This window comes from Rhamphochromis longiceps, linkage group LG6 (genome assembly GCF_057381845.1).
Source record: "Rhamphochromis longiceps isolate RC_006_pf linkage group LG6, R_longiceps_female_GT1.1, whole genome shotgun sequence".
Lineage (NCBI taxonomy): Eukaryota > Metazoa > Chordata > Actinopteri > Cichliformes > Cichlidae > Rhamphochromis > Rhamphochromis longiceps.
In genome coordinates this window covers 16,659,538-16,680,121 of record NC_140562.1, presented here as the reverse complement: position 1 = coordinate 16,680,121, position 20,584 = coordinate 16,659,538, and the positions used below count along the sequence as shown (strand labels likewise).

At 41.7% G+C, this 20,584-nt stretch overlaps 1 protein-coding gene across 2 annotated transcripts in view; it reads left to right on the top strand.

Moving 5' to 3' along the window:
• Positions 1-20,584, top strand: part of LOC146667769 (protein sidekick-1-like) — a 289,559-nt gene that overhangs the window by 205,003 nt on the left and 63,972 nt on the right. For both annotated transcript variants that reach the window (XM_085409457.1, XM_085409456.1), the window contains 6 exons: positions 92-194; positions 1,488-1,661; positions 7,215-7,351; positions 8,544-8,691; positions 15,594-15,734; positions 19,102-19,283. In XM_085409457.1, coding sequence (XP_085265583.1) covers positions 92-194; positions 1,488-1,661; positions 7,215-7,351; positions 8,544-8,691; positions 15,594-15,734; positions 19,102-19,283 — 885 coding nt within the window. The remainder of the gene's footprint in view (positions 1-91; positions 195-1,487; positions 1,662-7,214; positions 7,352-8,543; positions 8,692-15,593; positions 15,735-19,101; positions 19,284-20,584) is intronic.

Below are 20,584 nucleotides of genomic sequence, written 5' to 3'. Positions count from 1 at the left end.
GGGCCGTGCCTTGTAGTGTGATTCAACAGGTGTGTATTAATTGTATTTAATTTAAGCCTCAGAATGTATCCCACCTCTCTGCTCTTTCCAGATCGCACAGTCATTTCTGTGCCTCCAACAGACCAGCGTGTTATCAAAGGAACCACTGCTACTCTCAAGTGTGACGCTACACACGACCCCAGAATCAGTATCAGGTAACTGTTCCTCAGTGTTTACTACTGTGTCTGTAAAGGTTCTCAGTCATCCAGGTCATCGTAGTCAAAGGAGCTTGCAAAGAAAAGCGTCTGGACTTCTTTAAGTTGCTTGAAGACGTTTCACCTCTCATCCGAGAAGCTTCTTCAGTTCTAAGGTCAAATGGTGGAGAGTCCCAGATATAAACCTAGTGGGAGTTTCCCCCCACAGAGGGACAAAAGGACCCCCTGATGATCCTCTAATGGCTCAGGCGATTAGAGGATCATCAGGGGTCCTTTTGTCAGGTTTATATCTGGGACTCTCCACCATTTGACCTTAGAACTGAAGAAGCTTCTCGGATGAGAGGTGAAACGTCTTCAAGCAACTTAAAGACGTCCAGACGCTTTTCTTTGCAATCTCCTTTGACTGTTTACTACTGTATTTTTTGGGCCATAAAGTGCACCAGATTATAAGGCGCATTAAGCGAATCAAAACAGTCAGATAAGTCAAACTTTACTGAATTCATTCTTCTTGCTGCTCTATTCCATATTAATGACTAACCTGGTATTGTGGATGGATTACCTCAGTTGTTCTCCTGACTGAAGTTTGGTCCATTTACAGCATCCTGCCATGCAGTTGCATCTGTCCCTAATCATCGGAAACCCTCGTGTTAACTTTTATCGAGTGGAAAAAAGTTAATCCTCCAGCTTCCCTGTGCTAATGTTATTCTAACATAGCTGTGTCACTAGCGATCACATAGCAGAACATTGCGGTGATTATATACCAGCTAGTCTAACTTCAGTAGCCCTACAAAGGTCACTGCTGTTTAGTTTTTTTGTCTTCATTTAAGTTGAAAGTGATAGCAAAGCTGTACATTTACATTTTTTCAGAAATCTCTCAGTCAGAACATGCTATATCATGTTTAGGTGGAAACTAGCGAGCTAATTTCCTGCTAACTTCGCAAGGCTCCTGGCTACGGTACCTGTAATGCTCCGACAATCCATCAAGTCAATCCATCAGGCTTCGTAGCTTACTAAAGGTGTACTAAAAAAACGTTCACCGATTTTTGAGCGTCATGTACCACATAAAATCAGTTCGAGGTCAGTAAGCACAACCAGAATTCATACATAAGGCGCACCGGATTATAAACCGCACTGTCGATTTCTGAGAAAATTAAAGGATTTTAAGTGCGCCTTATAGTGCGAAAAAATGACGGTACATACATGAATACCAAGTCTGATTCTCTGCCGTGTTTGACAGTTTTGTAAACTATTGTGTTTGAGTTTTGAAGCACCCAAATTCTTCCTCTGTTGCAGCTATAAATGGGAGCGAAGCGGCATGCCGGTTCTTCCGACCAGTGGGGGGCGCGTGTCTGTACGCCAAGGCCTTCTCACTATTAGCCAGACGTGGTCAGGTGATATCGGGGATTACACCTGCACTGTGACATCACAAGCTGGCAATGACTCCCGCCCCGCACGCCTGGAAGTCATGTGAGTTCAGGGAATAAATTCCTTCTGCAATATTTAACCCTCTTCTGTTTTAGGTCATTGTTTGACTTTTCCACCCTTAAGAATGGCCACAAATTTAGCCATTAACAGCAAAAACCTGCAAGGCCAAGTAAACAGCCTTGGGCTTTTTGAAAAACAGACACTTGGGGGATGCTGAAATGCAATAGGTCTCCTAAAACTTATCATTAGCCTAGAGTAGGATTTTATTTTACTACGATATAAAATACAGACAGTTTTATTTCCACCTAATCTGCACATTAGAGGATAAAGAACAGCGTTATACCACTGAATAAGTAACACTGACTACAACAACTCTACTAAATTGTATAAAACACAAAGGAAGCATAACAAGGCTGCATCCATTTGACTTGCTGGAGTAATCGAAGCATTCTGCAAATGTGCCATCCTTGAAAATCTTTAAACAAATAAAAGGCACTTGTTGGGTTTTTATAACAGATAATGTAAGGTAAACTAATAAAATATACGTGAGCTACAGGCTACGGATTTTCCTCTTTGCAAGCATTGTGTTGAGTTATATTAACAGGCTGCTTGCTTTAGTTTCATGTTTAATACACTGACAAGAAAATAGCACTATTCTTCTCTTTTAATTCGAATTGGGTTTCTTTATTAAATTCAGAAGCACATAATAAATATATTTTAACTTACCCTACACCTCAGGATAGTCTGATGATCTTTAATTTTCTGTGATAACTCTATTTGAGTAAACTGTGAATAAATCATTATCTTCTGGCAGCAGCGGTTTCCTTCCTCAGGATTTGACGCAGCAACGATTTTGATGTAACAGTGTCTAAAAACCTGAGGGAGCAGTCTATCCATAGCGAGCAATCTGGTTGATTCAAATTACTGATGAGACTGACAGGACGTACGCCTTATGGTACAGCATTTTACAAAAAAGACTGACTATACAAGGTGCAATTTAGGCGACGCAGCAGATGGGTAATTTGGTACACTGCCAAACATAAAGAAATGATTGTTGTCAACTTGTTTCATGTCTAATAAGACAGTTGCTTGGGTCTAGTAATAGCCGTGTTCAGTGCAGGGTCAGAGCCTCTAAATCAAATACTCTGTACATGCCATTGAAAGTCTAAAGACACTAGTTGTTATTAGATACCCCTAAATGTTATGTTCTTTATACATGCTGCACACTCACTGATAATACATCAGTGAGTGTGCAGCATGTATGGTATGCTGCACAGGTATGTTTGTGTACATACTGTCATGGTCCTGGGTCGGTGACCCAGCGCTTTTAGTTTGTTATCATTTTCATGATGATGATTGTTTTAGTTCTGTGTTATATTCGGTCTGCCTCTGAGTCTGCGTCTGGATCTGTCTGTCTATGGTGTCACCCCATCTGTTTGTGAAGCTGTCTGTTTAGATCTGTGTCTTGTTTGGTTCCCCGTGTCTGAGTTTCCTGTTTTATTGTGAAGGTCTCTGTCTGATGTGAGTGTGTTCAGTTTACATTTCCCCTGTCCCGTCAGTTCTGATTTCTCCCAGCTGTGTTGCCCTCCTGTCCCTCATCCCCTGATTACTGGTGTGTATTTAAGCCCTGTGTGTTCTCCTGCCTGTTGTCGGCTCGTCTGCATTCATCCGTCTACCTCTGCGTTCTATGGTGTTCCTGTCTCTGCGTCTCTCTGCCCCGCACCCCTTTTGTATGGTCTCAGGTTGGTCACTTAGTTTCTCCCAGTTTAGGTTTCCGTTTGTAAAGTACTCATACCTCGTTGCCTGTTTTTGTCACCACCACCTTTGTAAATAAAACATCACTCGTATCATCAGTTTGCTGCATCTTGGGTCCTCCTTTTCCTCCACACCACACGGCTCCCTCCGCCAGCCGTGACACATACCTGTGCAGACTCCACACATCACTTTGTGTGTCCGGTATGCTCAGATTAAAACATATCACACACACACACACACACACACACACACACACACACACACACACACACATATCAGCGTGTATCCCACGCTCCGACCCACTCAGCCTTATTACAGCCACTAAGAGAACAGGTAGTGGTATTTGTATATTAATAGGCACTTAAATAATACATTTCTAAAAGGCACTTATGATATATTAATATAATTGCCGGGTAGGAAAGAGAATGAACATGAGTCCACATCCTTCTAAATTATAGAGAGACAAGAGGTTATGCATGTCAGACGCAGAGGGAGAGAGCGAATCTGTGTTTATTGCTGTGCAAAAACATACTGGCCTGGATGGGATTTCTATACACCCGTGTTTCTGAGCGTGGTGTATGCGTGCGCAGCTGCGTGTATCCACATGTGTGACTGACATTCTCGTTAGCTCAGTATCAATGGGTCACAGGGGCTAACAGACGCTGGCGGCTGAGGAGACAGACTAATTACCAGCGGGTTATTGGTTCAACTCCCGTAAGACCCATTCATGTGTCTGTGAGTGTGTGTCTGTGCCTATGTGTGTGTTTGTGATTTGTAAGGACGGTGTGAAGGTACTTGCTCTAATGTTCTCTAAGCTCATCCATTAATTAATATGATCGTGTCAGCTCGGAGAAGAAAACATCATTCTCATTTCCCCTTGCTCCCTCCTAGCTTCATTCATTGGTGTCCTTCCTATTTCTTGGTGTGCTCCTCCTCTTCCTCTCACAACATTACAGTATGTCTTATTCCTCTCCCACATCTCCTCTAGTTCCCTTTGTTTCTGTGCTTAAATGTTAAACTGCAAAGTTGCTCATAAGGGAAAAAGGAAGCAAGGCAAATGTTTTCAAACCCTGTTATCTGATGCCCTTAATAGGACCTTGCAGGCTGTCGAAGCAGAGCTCTTGGACAACATATCTTTGAAAGCTATGTTGTCCATAGCTTAGAAATAATTAATAAGCTTATGAATATGAGATACAGCTATTCTATACACAGGGGACTCTCTCTTTTATTATAGTTTCAGTGTAAATATATTTATTTTGTTCTTTTATGTTGTCTCAATATTTCTACCAGCACCTGCAGCCTTCATATGTAGTGATACTAGGATTTGCTGTTCTCTCCTTTTCCTCCTTCAAGCCCACAGTCTACAAAAAGAGTTACGATACGCTAAGATTGGTGTAATCAAATATGTGGATTTCTATGTTGCTTTCATGAAAATACCTGTATTGCTTTCTTTGTTATTAACAGGGCAGGGATGAGAAAATGTGTGGAAAATGTGTTTTTTAATAGATGTGATGAGACGCAGTGATGCAGTGCACGTACAGAGTAAATATATGCAAGGCAGCGCCATATTTAAAAGATTTCACCCACTGGAACTGATCCTGGCTCAGACCCAAGATCTAGCCTGGGTGTCAGTGCTAGCAGTATGGCACCTCACATATTTAATAGAATAACAGAACACAGGAAACCAAATATCTGTCTACTGAACAGTCTGCATATTGTCACAGACGCGTTTATGAGATGCAAATGATACATAAGCAATCAGGACACATTTTGTCAAGATGTGGATATTAAGGAAAAGTGTGACAGTCTGAAAAAAAGCATGTATTCCCTTCTTTGCAAAAGTTAAATAAGTAAATTCAGTCCCCGTCTTGGGTCTTGGTGGCAAATTTGAAGCAGCAATAAATATTTTGGGACCCTAGCTTGCAAGAAAGACCCGAAATAGGAGAAAATTCTATTATGTCCTAGTCAAAAAAATAACCTAATTTTACCAGCAGATCCAAAGTTCAGTATAAAGCTCTTTGAGGCTGTGTCTCATTTGCCTAAGATGTAAAAATAGTGTAATAAGTGTATAAGCAGTAAGGGTTGGTTCAAATGAGTGTATGGTTAAGCAAAAGAATATAGAGGGGAGGCTTATTTTAGTTGCTTTGATCTGCGTACGGTTGCTGCTTCCTATGGAAGCAGCTTTGCAACCCATTTTCACCCCAGAGCCACCATTCATGCTGTGTCTAACTTAGGCCCTAGTCACATAGGCCTAGAGACTGGATGGTTGCATAAACCTAAAAGATTCATTTCAAATCGCAATACAAGCCACTTCACGGTGCTTTATATTGTAAGGTAAAGACCCTAAAATAATATGGAGATTGTGATTGCCTTAGTCGCTATCAGACCGAGGTGATTGCAGGGATAGGGGCAGGGATAGCTCAGTAGGTAGAGTGGTGGCCCCATGATCGGAAGGTCGGGGGTTCGACTCCACTGCTACCTGCTACCCTGAGGTACCCCTGAGCAAGGTACCGTCCCTACACACTGCTCCCCGGGCGCTGCATTGGTGGCTGCCCACTGGGTGAATGGGTTAAATGCAGAGGAACTATTTACCTATGGGGACTAACACGCACACTTTACTTTACTTTTGCCTGTAGTTTGCATGTAAGACACTGGCTTGACTGCAGGCAATTGCCATTTACTCTCCCAAGTACGGCAACTGGAAATGGAGACCAGGTTGTTCAACCAGCACATTTTAACTTTGACTTTGAAGGCGAACATGGTGTTTCACAACCACTTAGTAAGTAGTTGGTGAGTGCTGGCAGACACGTCAGCATCTTCCATGCAAACTACTGGCAACTGCAGCAACCTGCTAGCGACCAAAGCAGTTCCATGGAGATATTTGGTTCAGCATTTTTACAACTAATTTCATGCTGGTAACTTCCAGCAACCACTTGGCAATCAGTTGCAGAATGGACTCTTTTCCATAACAACCAGTGGTTTCTAGGAAGTCACTGACCAGTCTCTAGGCCTGTATTGATGAGGCTTTAACATTTGATTTCAAAGTGACTTTTAGCAACCACTTGGAACCGTTTGGGGAATACAGGTTTTTCCCTAGTGTCCAGTGGTTGCCATATGGTCACTGACAAGTCTCTAGGCCTGTGTGACTGAGGGTGTAATCACTTCATATCTGTTACTGTTGACGTGAGCTCTGTTTAACGCTCTGGGTTTGCTGATGTTTCTCCCTCAGGCTTCCCACATATACACGAGGAAAGGTCCCAAAACAGAGCCATACTGTCATATATAAATTACTGCTGAGGGAAATAACAATTTTCCTTGAACTAAAGTGGCTCTGCTTGAAATGGAGTTGCAGGTTTATTTATAGACTGGGAGCAATGGCTTTTTGAAATCTAGCTGGCAATTGCTTGCAGCCAGGAAACAGTCTAGCCAAATGTCTGGATTCACACTGAAGTTATTGTAATTCTGAGGTTCTAAATTTTCATGTTCCTGTGCATTTGTCTTGATACAATAGAGCCAAAATATCAAACAAGCATGGATGCCTCATATGGGCCAAAACCATGAGTTAAGTCTTTGGTTCTGTCTAATGAATGATTTTATAAATACTTCATATTTATAGCTTTCATTGTCTAGTTTAAGCTTGATGTAACCTTGTTAATATTTACAATCAGCTTTATATGTGCAGATACAGTAACTTTACCTTTGCTACCTTTGATAAAGCCTAACTATTTCCTTGTCTTCATTCTTTATGTTAAGTTTAGCCTCAGATTGAATTGATAGACAGATGAAATTGAAACAGTTTCTGATGTTATTTTTTATTTATTTTTTTGTCTGTATATTCAGTGAGCTTCCACATTCTCCTCGCTCCCTGACGGCTCGCCTCAATGATTCGGACTCCCGCTCCGTTCTCCTGTCCTGGCTACGCCCTTTCGACGGGAACTCCCCTCTTCTGTACTACGTGCTGGAGCTCTCAGAGAACAGTATGTATGTGTATGTCCGTCCCTGGGCATACTTTATAGTTCCTGAACGGCGAACATCTGTTCACTCTCTGTCTACCAAGCACTGACGTGCACTCATTTACAAGAGACTGGCATATGGAGAATGGTGTTGCTGCGTAAGCGTACATGCAGATCCACTATAAACAAACTCTTATTTTCCCTGCCTCCTTTAGCCTCTCTCTCCCACTCTCTCGCTCTCTCTCTCTCCCTCTCTCTCTCTCACACCCACTCTCCAGTACAGATGTTGTAACAGCAGGCTGGCTCTCTATCAAATTATAGAGAGATAGGGAAGAGGTGTTGAGGAATAGACTGACAGGAGAAACAAAGTGGAGGGAGATTGGCTGTTGAGCCGCTCACTCCTGATGTAGGCTAAGGGGATCGGGCAGTGAATGTAACATAGACAGCCAAGCACTTGGCACATGACTCTAAAAGCTGAACTGATCCTTATTCTGATCATTTTTGTAGCGGCACCGCCAATGTGACTTAAAGCTTTGTGCTGTCACCATTAACCAGCTGCTCTGCTGCAAAAACAGAAGCATTGCCATGGGAGCGGAGAAGAAAAGTTTGGAAAATAAGAGGGAGCGATAAAGAGAAAGATGAGGAATGGAGAGAACCTGAACGTCTGGTCGAGTTTAGTGACGGATGAATCCAGACAGTGAGGAATGGATTAGAGTTTTCTGCACACTGATTATCCACTCTCTCTGTTATATATTAGATTTTTTTGTTGTTGTTGTATTGTAGTAAATGGGCCACTGTAACTACAATGTGTTTTCATGTCAGACAATGGCTCTAATACCCTGGGCGTGCTTAAAATGGCACATGCACGCTATCAGTCTCGCTTGCACAGATACATGTGGCTGGGGTGATAATAGAGATAATAGTGCATCTGTCTGTGGTATCTTCAGCAGGAAGACTGAGAGATAAGCTGGCAACAATATGAAGCAGCATCTGCGCTTTTTTATTAATCCTTCTCTTCCTTTCCTTCTTGTTGCATCATATGCTACTTCTCTCCTTTATAATTCTCTCCAGCTTACCCCCTGTTTCCTTTACTTTGCCTCTTATCTGTTTCTCCCCTCTTTCCATTTGATTTATAGCTCCTGAGTGTCCCTGTGTCTCTGTTTGTCCTGCCTGCGCCAGATATTATCAGCCTTTAATCTCTGTGTCTTGTCTCTAGACTCGCCATGGAAGGTCTACCTATCAGAGGTTGATCCTGCAGTGACCAAGGTATCAGTGGGCGGGCTTACACCTGCCAGAACCTACCAGTTTAGACTCTGTGCTGTCAATCAAGTGGGCAGGGGTCAGTACAGCGCCGAGACGCAGAGGTAAGAGCGACTAATGTACATTTAGAGACGGAGCGAGGTGTCCGAGTAACACACTTACTACTCCCGGCTTTATTAAACATGCGTTACATACGTTGTGACCCCAAACAAGTATTTCACCGATGTTTTCTAAAAAGCACAAGACCATTTTTTGTGCAGAACATGCAATTATTTGTGTAAAAAAATATCATTTCATGTCTGTGTAATAGACACTGATCACGCTACTTTACAAAAGCTGAGAATGAATAAAATGCAACCTTTCAAAAGACATAGTGCCTGCATCCCCACGGTCTAGTTTGTGTATCTAAGAATTTGTGAGTTACATTGTGGGGGAACATGAGTGGGAACATGGGACTCGAAATGAGGATGAAACAGGGATAACAAGGCGTGGATGAAGAGAGCATCCCTTTTTGTTTAGAATCCATTTTCTTTGCAATGAGCAATTTATATTCATCACATTCATGCTGTAGATATCCAAGTTTGTGTGTGGTTGTGTGTGTGTTTGTGTGTCTTCATCACTTTCTATTGCACATATTGAACTAAGGGGTAAAAGGATTAAATAAGCTGCTATTTGTATGTGTGTGCATGAAAGGTGTGATTTAGAATGAAAAACAAATAGAGGGCTGCGCAGATTTATGGTGTTTGCTTGTGCACGCATGTGTGTGTCTGTGTGTGTTTGCATGTTTATCCCAAGGGAAAACGCTAATGGGGGTAATTATGATGCCTTAGCACTGGTGCACTGTATACAGTGAAACAGGGTTAGTGGAGGTGTGGCAGGCCTCTTAAGGATTTTGCCTCTAACTGCGCAGATATACCAAGTCTCTAAGTCATGCACATAATACAACAGATGCAATGCTGCATTATGAAGTAGGCAAACACATACGCATGCAAACATGGTTTTGTCTTACTGAAGAGACTGACCACAGACAGATGCCAGTTGTTGTTCTGCCAAATACACTCGGCAGTCACAGCAGCTATGAGCGCTGCCATCGCACATCCACAGACCTCAGACAAGTCTGCTTTCACTTTGCCTCTTTTCAGCTCGATGTTCTTCTCTTATCTCTGCTCCTCTTCCAATCTTTTCTTCCTGTGGTTTCCTTTTTTTCAAACTCTTGCTCAGTAAATTCTCCTGTTGTGCTTGTTTGTCATTACTCGTCTTCTTCCTGTTTCTCTCTTCCTTCTTTTCTCCTTTCTGCTTCCTAGTCTTTAGTCCAGAGTTGGTTGTTAGAGGGTCCGGTCAATAGATTGGAGTCTCCCTAAGTGAAATTCTGGCATTAAGACAAGTTATCTCTGCTCAGTGTATCAGAGCAGATGGCTGCATCTCGTCCTCGTTGTTCATCTCATACGTACACACACACTTTCCTTTTCATCTGCTTGACTCACTGGTTCACTGGGATAAGACGCACACAGTCAGAGATGCCAAGGTGTGTGATGAACATAACACACAGTTAGGCATAGCACAATGTCCTGCAGGAGCACTGAGCACCCAAGCAGAAGCATGACAAAGAGCAGTAATGTGGACAGAGTGAGCGATAAAGATCGGGGAAAGAAATCACTCGTAATATCGATGACAGAAAAGCCCTAATTAAAATTTGAACTTCAAGCTGCTTCTGCTGTCTCTCATTTTGTTTGCGTCTTTTTGATTACAGTCCTTATCAGAACAGCATCAAGTCGTAAATATTTTTTGTTTCTTTCTCTCAGTCTTGCCTCGTCATTACATTGCTTTTCTTTTCTTTTAAATTTCCCTTATCAAGAGTACTGTAGCGACGGGGTGTAGTGTGAGAGAAACTAAAAGTATAGGAATGAAGCTGATCAAAGCTGAAAAACATTACCTCTGAATGAAAAATACTCTTGAAGATTCCTAATTATGCAATCTGGAGTGTAACACATGCGCAGACTTATTCATGCATGACCTGCACTCACATCATTACCATCTTTAAAGAGGAAGCATTAGCAGAGGAAAGACAGATTATACATAAATGCCTGGAACTCCAGGCATCATCAGCACTTTAAAGCATCTTATTTCAGTTCATTTTGCCTTCACTCCTTTTTTTTTAGTCAGAACCAAAAGACATCAGACTTGGGTGTGTGATAAAATGCTTTCCTCTGTCCCATTCTTGTTTGTCACGCATACGGATTATGCTTTTGGAGCTTCAGGAAGAAATGAAGACATATAGATCGACATTTTAACTTATTATATGGAAGACAGCAGAAATGGTTCAGGCTTTTTCTTCAGGCAAATCTATGTAACAGGAAAATGTAACAGGAATGCACTAAAGGCTGAAGAAGGTTTAACGTGGGCTGGTAACAGTGATCTCAGTTTAATGTGGTTGATATCTGATTTCAATCAGCCTCAACTCCTTAACAATTGGTGCACTTTTATCACTATTTCTTCTCATAGTTTGCAAGACTGTTGTTGTGACCATTCTTAGACATGTGCTTGCAAACATCTTTCCAGAAACAGGTAAAAAACAAAATCCAGGTTAAATCTGAATTGAAATACCTTAAAATAACAAATGTCCTGTCATATACCCTTTTAAAAAAATCCCAAATAGCAAAGTAAAGTGTAACATCAGAGGCTAATTGAATATGCAAGATCAATATGGTAGATGTGAAAAAAACGCTGTATTATATATAAATTCTAACAGCCAGTGCAAGGTGAATAGAAACTGAAGCACAGTAGGAGATAAAGTTCTTTGGTTTTATCTAAGAGAACTGCTTTAGTATTTGGATGTCTGTCTTGAACTTCACTAAACACTAAAAACTGTTTCTTTTTTTTTCACTCTTTGTTAGAATAACTACATAATTAACCTTGAACATAAGAGGTCAGCCTTTATTTCCATAGAGCTTAATAGGTATTGCTGCTGTGGCCTTCAGATGGTGTGAGTTTTGTGACTGCTAACAAGAGGTTAAAATGAAAAAGTGAGGACCACAAAGTGCTAAAAGCAGCTATTAACAGTTACAGGAGTATTTGATGTTTTATGCTTTCATTTCTTTATCTTCAGCTTGACCTTCAGATATATTTATAATATTTTTCCCCCATGATTGATGTTAGACACACACTTTAGACATTACGGACTCTATCATGCTGGCTTTGACCATCATTTTGCACCTAAAACTATCCTAGTAGGTAATGATAGTTCATGAGCATCTGCAAAGTAATGAGGCTGAACTGCTCAGTATGACATATCACATAACTTAGGGTTGCACGAAAAAGTAATTAATGATTAAGTAATGAGCAATGAATGAGGAGTTAGTAGTCTGTACCACTTAGCGGCTGGATCAGAGTCAATCAGGAGGAGCCACTCATGGAGAAAATCTTTTCCTCGCTGTCACAGAGCTAAATTATGAACTAATTATTCATTAATAAAGTGTCTCCTCTGTTCACTGGTGTTTTATCATAATGTTCTAAACTGTACATTCTTCAGTTCGGAATTACGGGAGAATTGCTTGTTAATATTCCTTTAATTATCAAATCATTAGTGAATCGTTTCTCAGAACTACTCCGCGTGTTTATGTGTTTCTGCAACTTTCACTTCTGGCCTGGCCTGAATATTTGTTTACAAGAACCTGAGGCTAGAACGTTTTTTAGCATCACAGGGCGACAAATCCATAAAACTCTTTCAGCATATTCTAATTAAAGCCATCTGGGAGGGAGTCGGACTCTCGCACGTCCTCTGGGCCCCTCTGTTTTCAGGCTTCAAGAGAATCCAGCCCGTGATGAGAAACTTTGGCCAGCGGCGTTTTTTTAGTTAGTTGAGCACAAAGTGAGGATGAGCGCTAACGTTAAAGCGGCGTATGACTGAATGCTGTCACTAACTGCCTGAAGAAGGCAGTGTTAAATAATCCTTTGGCTTTTGATCCAGTCAGTAGTCTACCTCCCCACATCCTGTTGTCTTTTTAATATTCTTGCATATATTTTTTAAAACAGTTTGTCTTTTAAGGTCTGCTCTGCACCATTGAAAGAGCATCTGCTGCCACATTAGATTTATTTTGAAGCATTATTGCTGGTATAGAGTAAAAATGGTGCCATTGATCAGAACATAATATGAAATGACAAGCATAAAACACATATGCAGTAGCAAATGTGAGCCGTAGCTGGCGTTGATTCATTGTGAGAATACGCAGAAGTATCTCTGTTTCCCTGACTGAGTCTCTTTAGTGCATCACCCTTCGCCATTTTTAACCTCCAGCAATGCAGCACAACATTTAAAGGAGACAAGATTTAAAGTGTCAAACAAGACAAAAATAAGCTAATCTATTCAGCAGCTTTGCACCCAGTCGTGTGATACCTGGTTTCTCTCTTTGGATTTCCGCTGCTCTCTGTTTAATAGCACTCCTTTTCACTCCTGGCCGATCAAGTTGGAATGGGGCCACGCTCAACATCCCAGTAACACCATTAAATTTAAGCGCGAGCATGTATTTAAAGAGAAAGCCAGCAGGCATTAAACTGTGGAGAATGACACAGATAGAAACTTTTCCTAATTCCCACTGCAAAGGGACTCTCAAAATGCCCCCCGTCACTCTCTCTCCTCCTCCTCCTCCACTCACACATTTCCTCCAGAAGATGTCCCCCCCCCCCCCCCCCCCCCCCCACACACACACACACACACACACACACACACACACACACACACACACACTTTTTTCATAGCGATGAGGGACACGGAAACTGTGTCACACTGTGTTAAGTTTGGGATTTCATTTGTTCACTTGCAGCGCATATATGCACGAGTGTTTCATAGATGTGTTGTTGTGCACGAGCGCGTTGGATGGGGGTAACAAACAGTAATGTATACTGCATTTAATCTCCTGTGTGAGGTTGATGTCCTCACGATGAACCCACTCCGTGAAATATTTACTTTTAATGGCTGGACGGGAATTAAGGCAGTTCACGGGAAGTTTCTGCCATCGAGGGAAAGTGTGTCAGTGTGCGTTTGTGTGTTTTATCTGCAATCAAACAGTGATTGAGTGGCTCTGTTCAGTACAGTACGGGTGTGCGGCTTGTTTGTATAGCGTGAGTTCATGGATGTGTATTAATGTGCACCATCAATTTCAGTCAAAAGCTGTGGCGTAGTTGTGGATTATATATATTCTCCATTTCCAGACAGCTACCCTAATGCCCATCTCATTCACACAAGGCCCATTAGCCTATAAGTGTGTGTGTGTGTGTGTGTGTGTGTGTGTGTGTGTGTGTGTGTGTGTGTGTGTGTGTGTGTGTGTGTGTGTGTGTGTGTGAAGGTGTATGTCCCTACAGCACCTGGTGTCTGACAGTGCCTAACCTAATGGAAGTAAAGCACAGCTGTAAAACCACTGGCCTGTGCTATATATCCGCCTGTGCAAGTCTCTAGCTAACAGCTTTCACACCCCTGCTTTCACACAAACACACACGCTTATAGATGTGAACACACATTTATCGACGCATACTGATTCACAGACACACAAATACAGACAGCCATACCACAGCTAATGGTTTGATAGCTTATAGAGAATCATTCAGAGTGAGATTGTGGGGCACGGAGGGGAAAGGGAGGAAGGGGGAGGCTGGAGGGGGATGGTAATGTAAATCTCCAGACATAATCCACGGAAGGGAAAAAGACCATCGGATGTAGCAGTCTGTCTTAAGCTGGGAGAAATTTGTTTGGAGTGTTTGTATGTGCGTGTGTGAACACATATGGCTCTGATTATGTTTGCTGAGCTGCTTACTGTAAAGCCAGAGGCTGACCAGCTCAGCCCTGTGTGCTTTACTAGCCGCGAGAGAGCCGGGAGCTTTAATCACGGGGGTGGGGTGGGGGTGATTGGAGAGTAGAAGAGGGAAGGAGATGAGTAAAAGATAGAAGTACAGAATAATTGAGGCCAAAGGACATGATGGATGAAAGGTGAGAGTTTGCAGATGGGAAGAAAAAAACAGAGAAGTAGTTCTAAATGTCAAAGTAAAGATGGGAAAAAGGTTTGGAGAGACAGAAGAGGGCAAAGGGAGAGCGGGATCACAGTGGCTCGCTGGAAATAAAAAGACAAGCTCTTTGCTCATTCTCTAGTAATAGTGATTTAAGTATCTTTTGCTGTCACACTGTGTAGCTCGTCTGCTCGGGGGATTGTGGTTGGGTTGAGGGTGAAATAGACGCTATCCAGACAAGAGCGTTTGAATACAAATTCAACTAAAGTAGGAAGATCTGAAAGTTAAAATGAGAGGAATAAAACAGAATATAAACAACCGGACTGCAAGACGCAGGCAGAAAATGCATGTTTGTTTCTTTAAGTTGCCGAACAAAAACAAAACAAAAAACACGACAGCAACTCAACTTGTACGGAGTTCATGAAAACTGTGTTTTAAGCACCCAATCTCAGCTCAATCATTCCCAGGAGAAATCCTCTGGTGCGCTGGAAGTGATGCGTTAAGCGTTCCCAGCAGCAGCAGCAGCGCTGGCTGTTTTTAAATGAACAATATAGCAAGAGATGAAAAACAAATGTATTAAAGGAAATTGGAAGATACACCAGGAGACAAGCAATGAGAAAGCTGAGTGCAGAATTCAATAAGAATTCATCAGAGCTGCTTAAACTGCGAGATGATTTTCTGGAATAAGTTGCAGCTCCGTCCCGTGTATCTCCACTGACAAACACCGTCACTGATTTGGAGGCACACTGACCCCCTCGACTATAAAAGATGAAGATATTTAGGAAACAGTGTTGCTAAAAAAATTTTTTATTAGCCTGCTCGCCTAATAAAGTGTTCCTCTGCAGACGGTATGATAAGTGATTGCTTGGACGCCCCGTGATAACGATAAACGCTGCGCCTACACTTCTACGGCGACACTGATATTCTCATTACGCGATGTCTAATAAACTCGATTCATAATAATTTTTCTGTGTCCCTCTCTCTCTTTCTCTCTGTCTGTGTGCGTTAGGCTCATGCTAAGAGAGGAGGCACCCAGCGCTCCTCCGAAAAATATTGTGGCCAGTGGGCGCACAAACCAGTCCATAATGGTCCAGTGGCAGCCTCCACCAGAGCCCCAGCTTAATGGCGTCCTCAGAGGATATGTACTCAGGTAAACACACACAGAAACATGCGCGTGTTTGGGTGTTGTTGTGCTGTGTAGGGATAGTGAAAGTAACAGAAAGAACTGGTACACTGCACATGTGACTTAGCGAGTGGGCCCGTACATTTGTTCCCTTCTTGGGTGCAGCAGAAAGTGTCACTGGGATTTCTGCAAAACTTGGTGGTCCTGTGAGTTTGGTGCAGTTTGTGCATGAACTGCCGACTCGTTACGGCTCCTCTCTGTCAGAACTTGCATTATTTGTGCTGCTAAATAATCCTTGTTTCCTACCAGCTTCATTTAAAAGAAAATAAACTTTGTAAAAGCACAGATTTTAGGGATTCTCTGTACTTTGTTTTTACTTGCATTTTATACTCCTGGAGATTTTAGTGAAAATTTGCACACAATGATCGCTTAATGAGTCATCAACAAAACTGTGCTCAAGGTCAAGGTCACATTCGTCGTTGTGTACAGAACATAATTGTAGTCCGGATGAGCTGCTGCGTCACAAACATTCTGGTTACATTGTGTTCTAGATGAGGCCTTTTTTTATCTCTCTCAGAATAGGACAACAGTGGTTGCTGTAGTATAAGGTCATAAAAATGTAAAGTTTTTTCATAGCATGTTCATGATTGACTGTTTTTGCTTATTCACAATACGACAGCTCTCTTTCGCCCAAATAATGGCTGCTTCATGTTTCTTACTGATAATAAGCAAAATAATGCTGAACAAGTTGAATAGCTTATATATAAACCCCAGAAAATTCTTTGCTAAACTTTTGTTCAGCTAGTTTCACCTTAACATTGAGGATTTTCTAAGTGGTATTCAGCGCAGAGCCAAATGGGTGGAACTTGACCTCATCCAGCTCCATCCTTCTGTACCTACATGCACCACCGTCCTCATTAATGCAAGTCTGGACCTACTCAGGCTCCACTCACTGGCTATTAGCATTAATGCAAGCCCTTTGTCACACAGTACTTTAACCTAATGGAGAAAAGCTGTTGACATATTAAGGTCGGTCACTTCCATGAGACTGTAGACGCTGGCATGGCTAAGGTGACTTTTTTTTGTAGTATTTTTCACAATACCACCAAATTGCACCCTGCTGAACACACTCTGTGAGCATGTTTGGCTCATAGGAGAGGGGGTTCGTTTAGAGCTCTGTGCCTGAAAGCTTTGGGTGAAGTCAGGTGAAGTGGGAAAGTCAGGTTATTCTGCAGCTTTCAATTTCACTTGGAGCTGGACAAAATCAGTCAGGTACCTCTATTCTATTAGATTTCTGCCACTAGTTAATCATTAGTGATACTTGTAGTTTTATAGTGTGTTGTGCTTAAGTCAAGAACTAATACCTATTCCTTTCTGTCATTGTTTGTTTGTGTGAGTGTGTCTGATAGACAGACACAGGAGAGCTGTCTTTACAGACACACCTGCCGCCCTTTAGTCCTCCATCCCTCCTTTTTGATGTTTACCCAAAATGTGATACAAAGTGTGTGTAATCAAGCCGTCATCAGCTGCCTAAAACAAATTTGCATGTAATTGCAGTAGAAGTTATCTAGTCTTTATCCTCCTTCACTGTGTTATCTGCATCCACTTCAGAAAATCAGTAGAAAATGGAATCGCACACGTACGTTCCCACTATATCATTTCCACTTTATAGGACAGAGCTCCCACCTCCTTCCCTCCCATTTGGATCTCCTTCCTCCTTGTTGTGTCAGCTGGCAGATCCTCACTCTCTTTCTCCTTGTTTCCAACATCATTCCCTCCCCCTCCTTCTCCTCTTCCTTCTCTCCCAGTGTGAGTGTCATTGTATCAGGTGGAGAGAGAGGGTCTATCTCCTCTCCACTGCAAAGATCCCCCGTCGGCCTCCAGCGCCCCCTCACTTTGTGTCTGTGTATTTGTGTATATGAGCATGTTACGTGTGTGTATACAGCATGTATTTGTGACAGAGCGCTGACTCAGCCGGTGAATCGTAGGAATATCCTGTTACAGTGAATAGGCTTCATATTAAAATGCTGACATGGGGATTATTACTCCATTCAGCTCCATCAGATATGTACAGTACCAAAGTGGTATTACACCTCCCTGTCTGGTTGGGTCATATATCCTTTTAAGTGGACGTTTATATCACATATACTAAAGCAAAGGCCTTGGAGGTGCACTAGTCAGGGATGTCTACCCAACATTGGAGATTTTTAATCTTTAAGAAGCTGTAGAAGGACTTCACATTAACAGAAAATTGTTAATCATAGTTTAAGTTTAAATGTACACTAAATAGCTTATTTCCATTTATTTGAACATGCGTATCAGAAAGTCCAGTATTAGAGATGGAAAATAACCAGATACCCCATGATACATGTTACAGTATCCCACTACTTAAATCATGATACAACATTATTGAAATTTGAAACTTAACATGTATTGCACATAATAATAATCAGTTTTCCAACTGCAAATAATATCCCCACAGTTAAAAATGATCTCATGTTTTACCAAATGAAATAAAGTTCTCTCACTTCATTTGTTTTTTTGTTGTTTTATAAATTTTGGTTACAAAATGGGATTCGGAAGCAAACCAGCGCTGTCATTAAAACATGTCTTAAATGTTCAGATAAGATGTCTGCAGTCAGTATGTGGCTGAATGGGGTCAAGGTGGAAATTGCATGCCATCTCTTTGTGATAATACGGTGATTAACTGTATACGTCAGCAGAAACTCTAAAATCTGTTGCTGTCTACATGCACAAAAATTCACATTAACTAGCAGGATTTCTTTGTATAGGAGACAACCAGTCGAGTTCAGTCTCCTATTGCAAATCATGCCACATGCCACATGAGTTATGCTAACTCATCAAACGCAATCAAAAGTTGTCTCTGCCTCTATCTGCATGCAGAAACTACCCGAACGTGAAAAGGAGTCAGTGCAGTGACCGGATAACCATGATCTTCTGTGGTTTGGTTTTTTTTCCTAAGTCATACGGAAGTTGCTGTCCTGTTTTTACGCTAGCGTGACGCAGCTATATTGGGTTGAGCTGGTTTGGGAGGTAGCTAACTGTGACCAGTGTTTGTTGGTTTTCTCTGGATGGTAAACCTTTGAGATTTCTTGAAAATATTTCATTATATCATAAATAAGTAATAATGTAAAATATTAATGTAAAGTATTTTCTGGTTGAAGATTATGTTTTTTGTTCTACATTTGATGTTTTTACATTAATCTATTGCATACTTTACTCCCTATGTGGTCACACTTACTGGGACAGGAATGTACTGTATAGCCTTTTTGTGTGAGTTAGACTCATACCATTTACTTTACTTTCCTAACTTGTTTTTCTGCAAAACAACATATTGAAATGTGTGTGTGCGTCTGTGTGTGTATGTGTGTAGGTACCGTCTGGCAGGGCTGCCAGGAGACTACCAGGAGAAGAACATCAGCAGCCCAGAGACCAACTACTGTCTGCTGAAAGATCTGATCATCTGGACGCAGTACCAGATCCAGGTGGCCGCCTACACAGGAGCAGGCCTGGGTGTCTACAGCAGCCCTGTCACTGAGTACACACTGCAGGGAGGTAAGTATGCACACACTTTTATTTCTCAAAGCAAATATACCAAGTTGTTCTGAGAGGTTTTTAATCACTGCTCCATATGCACGCTTCTAAATATAAAATACTGTGACACTGTTGAGTTAGTAACCCAAGAAGAACTCTTCCTTGGTCCGTGAATCTTTAAATACGGGCCGGAAAAGACTTCACATCAGAGCCATCACACATTATGAACTTTGACTTATGAGCAGACTTTATGTATTATGTAATCCAGGGGACAACGAGGGATTCACATGTTCACTTTCTATGCGAATTAAATGCAACGCCTGCAAATGAAGTGTTAAGGAAGCTATTCCTGAGAGACTGACTGTTGAAACTTGACATGCAAACATGAGCATTATCTGACCAAAGCTGAATAAATCATGCATTGTAATATGGCATTAAACAAACAAGATATTAGCATATAAACAGTATCCAAAATACAACGAAGCCTTAAATGTTCAGTTTGTTTTCACAATAACACAACTATAGAGATAAAAAAAGGACTATAGTTTTATAGCTAAGCTGACAGTAAAGGTCCATTTGTATTTTTCAGTTTCCCTCGTATTGTGGCAGTGAGTATATATACTTACATCCTCATCTGTTTAATGTTTTTGGGTGGGGATCAGACGACTGAGATCAGTTACCAGCACCTGCAACGAAGTTTCTCCATAACCTGACAAGCTTCACTCTCACTTAGAGGGGTGTCGTTTGATGTGGTTCAGACTTGTTGTGCCTGAGGCATTTCCTCGCAGGCATACCAGCTTCACTCGACTGGGAGGAGACCCTAGGGGCGACCCAGGACATGCTGGAGGGACTACATCTCCCATCTGGCCAACGAGCACATTGAGATGAACTGGGGGGAATTCATGGGGAAAGAGTTTCTGTATTGCTCTATAAATATAAAACATGGCATATAATACATTTAATAAATATGGCTGGAAAGAGCAACACGCTTTGAAGTCTCTCAACATAAATAAAGGAAGAGTATGAAATGAGGAAGAATGTAAGTGAAGACTGTAAAGTGAGATGAGAGGAAGTGGTTGTCGGGGTAAATCTCCTTTAAACGCGTGTTCGTCTTTTCCTGGCTTTTATTTCAACAGTATATTATCTGTATTAAACATGGGCCAAACACACACACACACATGCACGCTCGCACATAAAACTCAGAGTCATTATTACAAGAGTTCGGGACAGGTTTATAGACTCAGGAAAGGGAGTTAGGCTCATTAATTATTCTAATGTGGTTTAATGGGAGTGGCTGCGATGGATTCGACATTTTCTCTCTC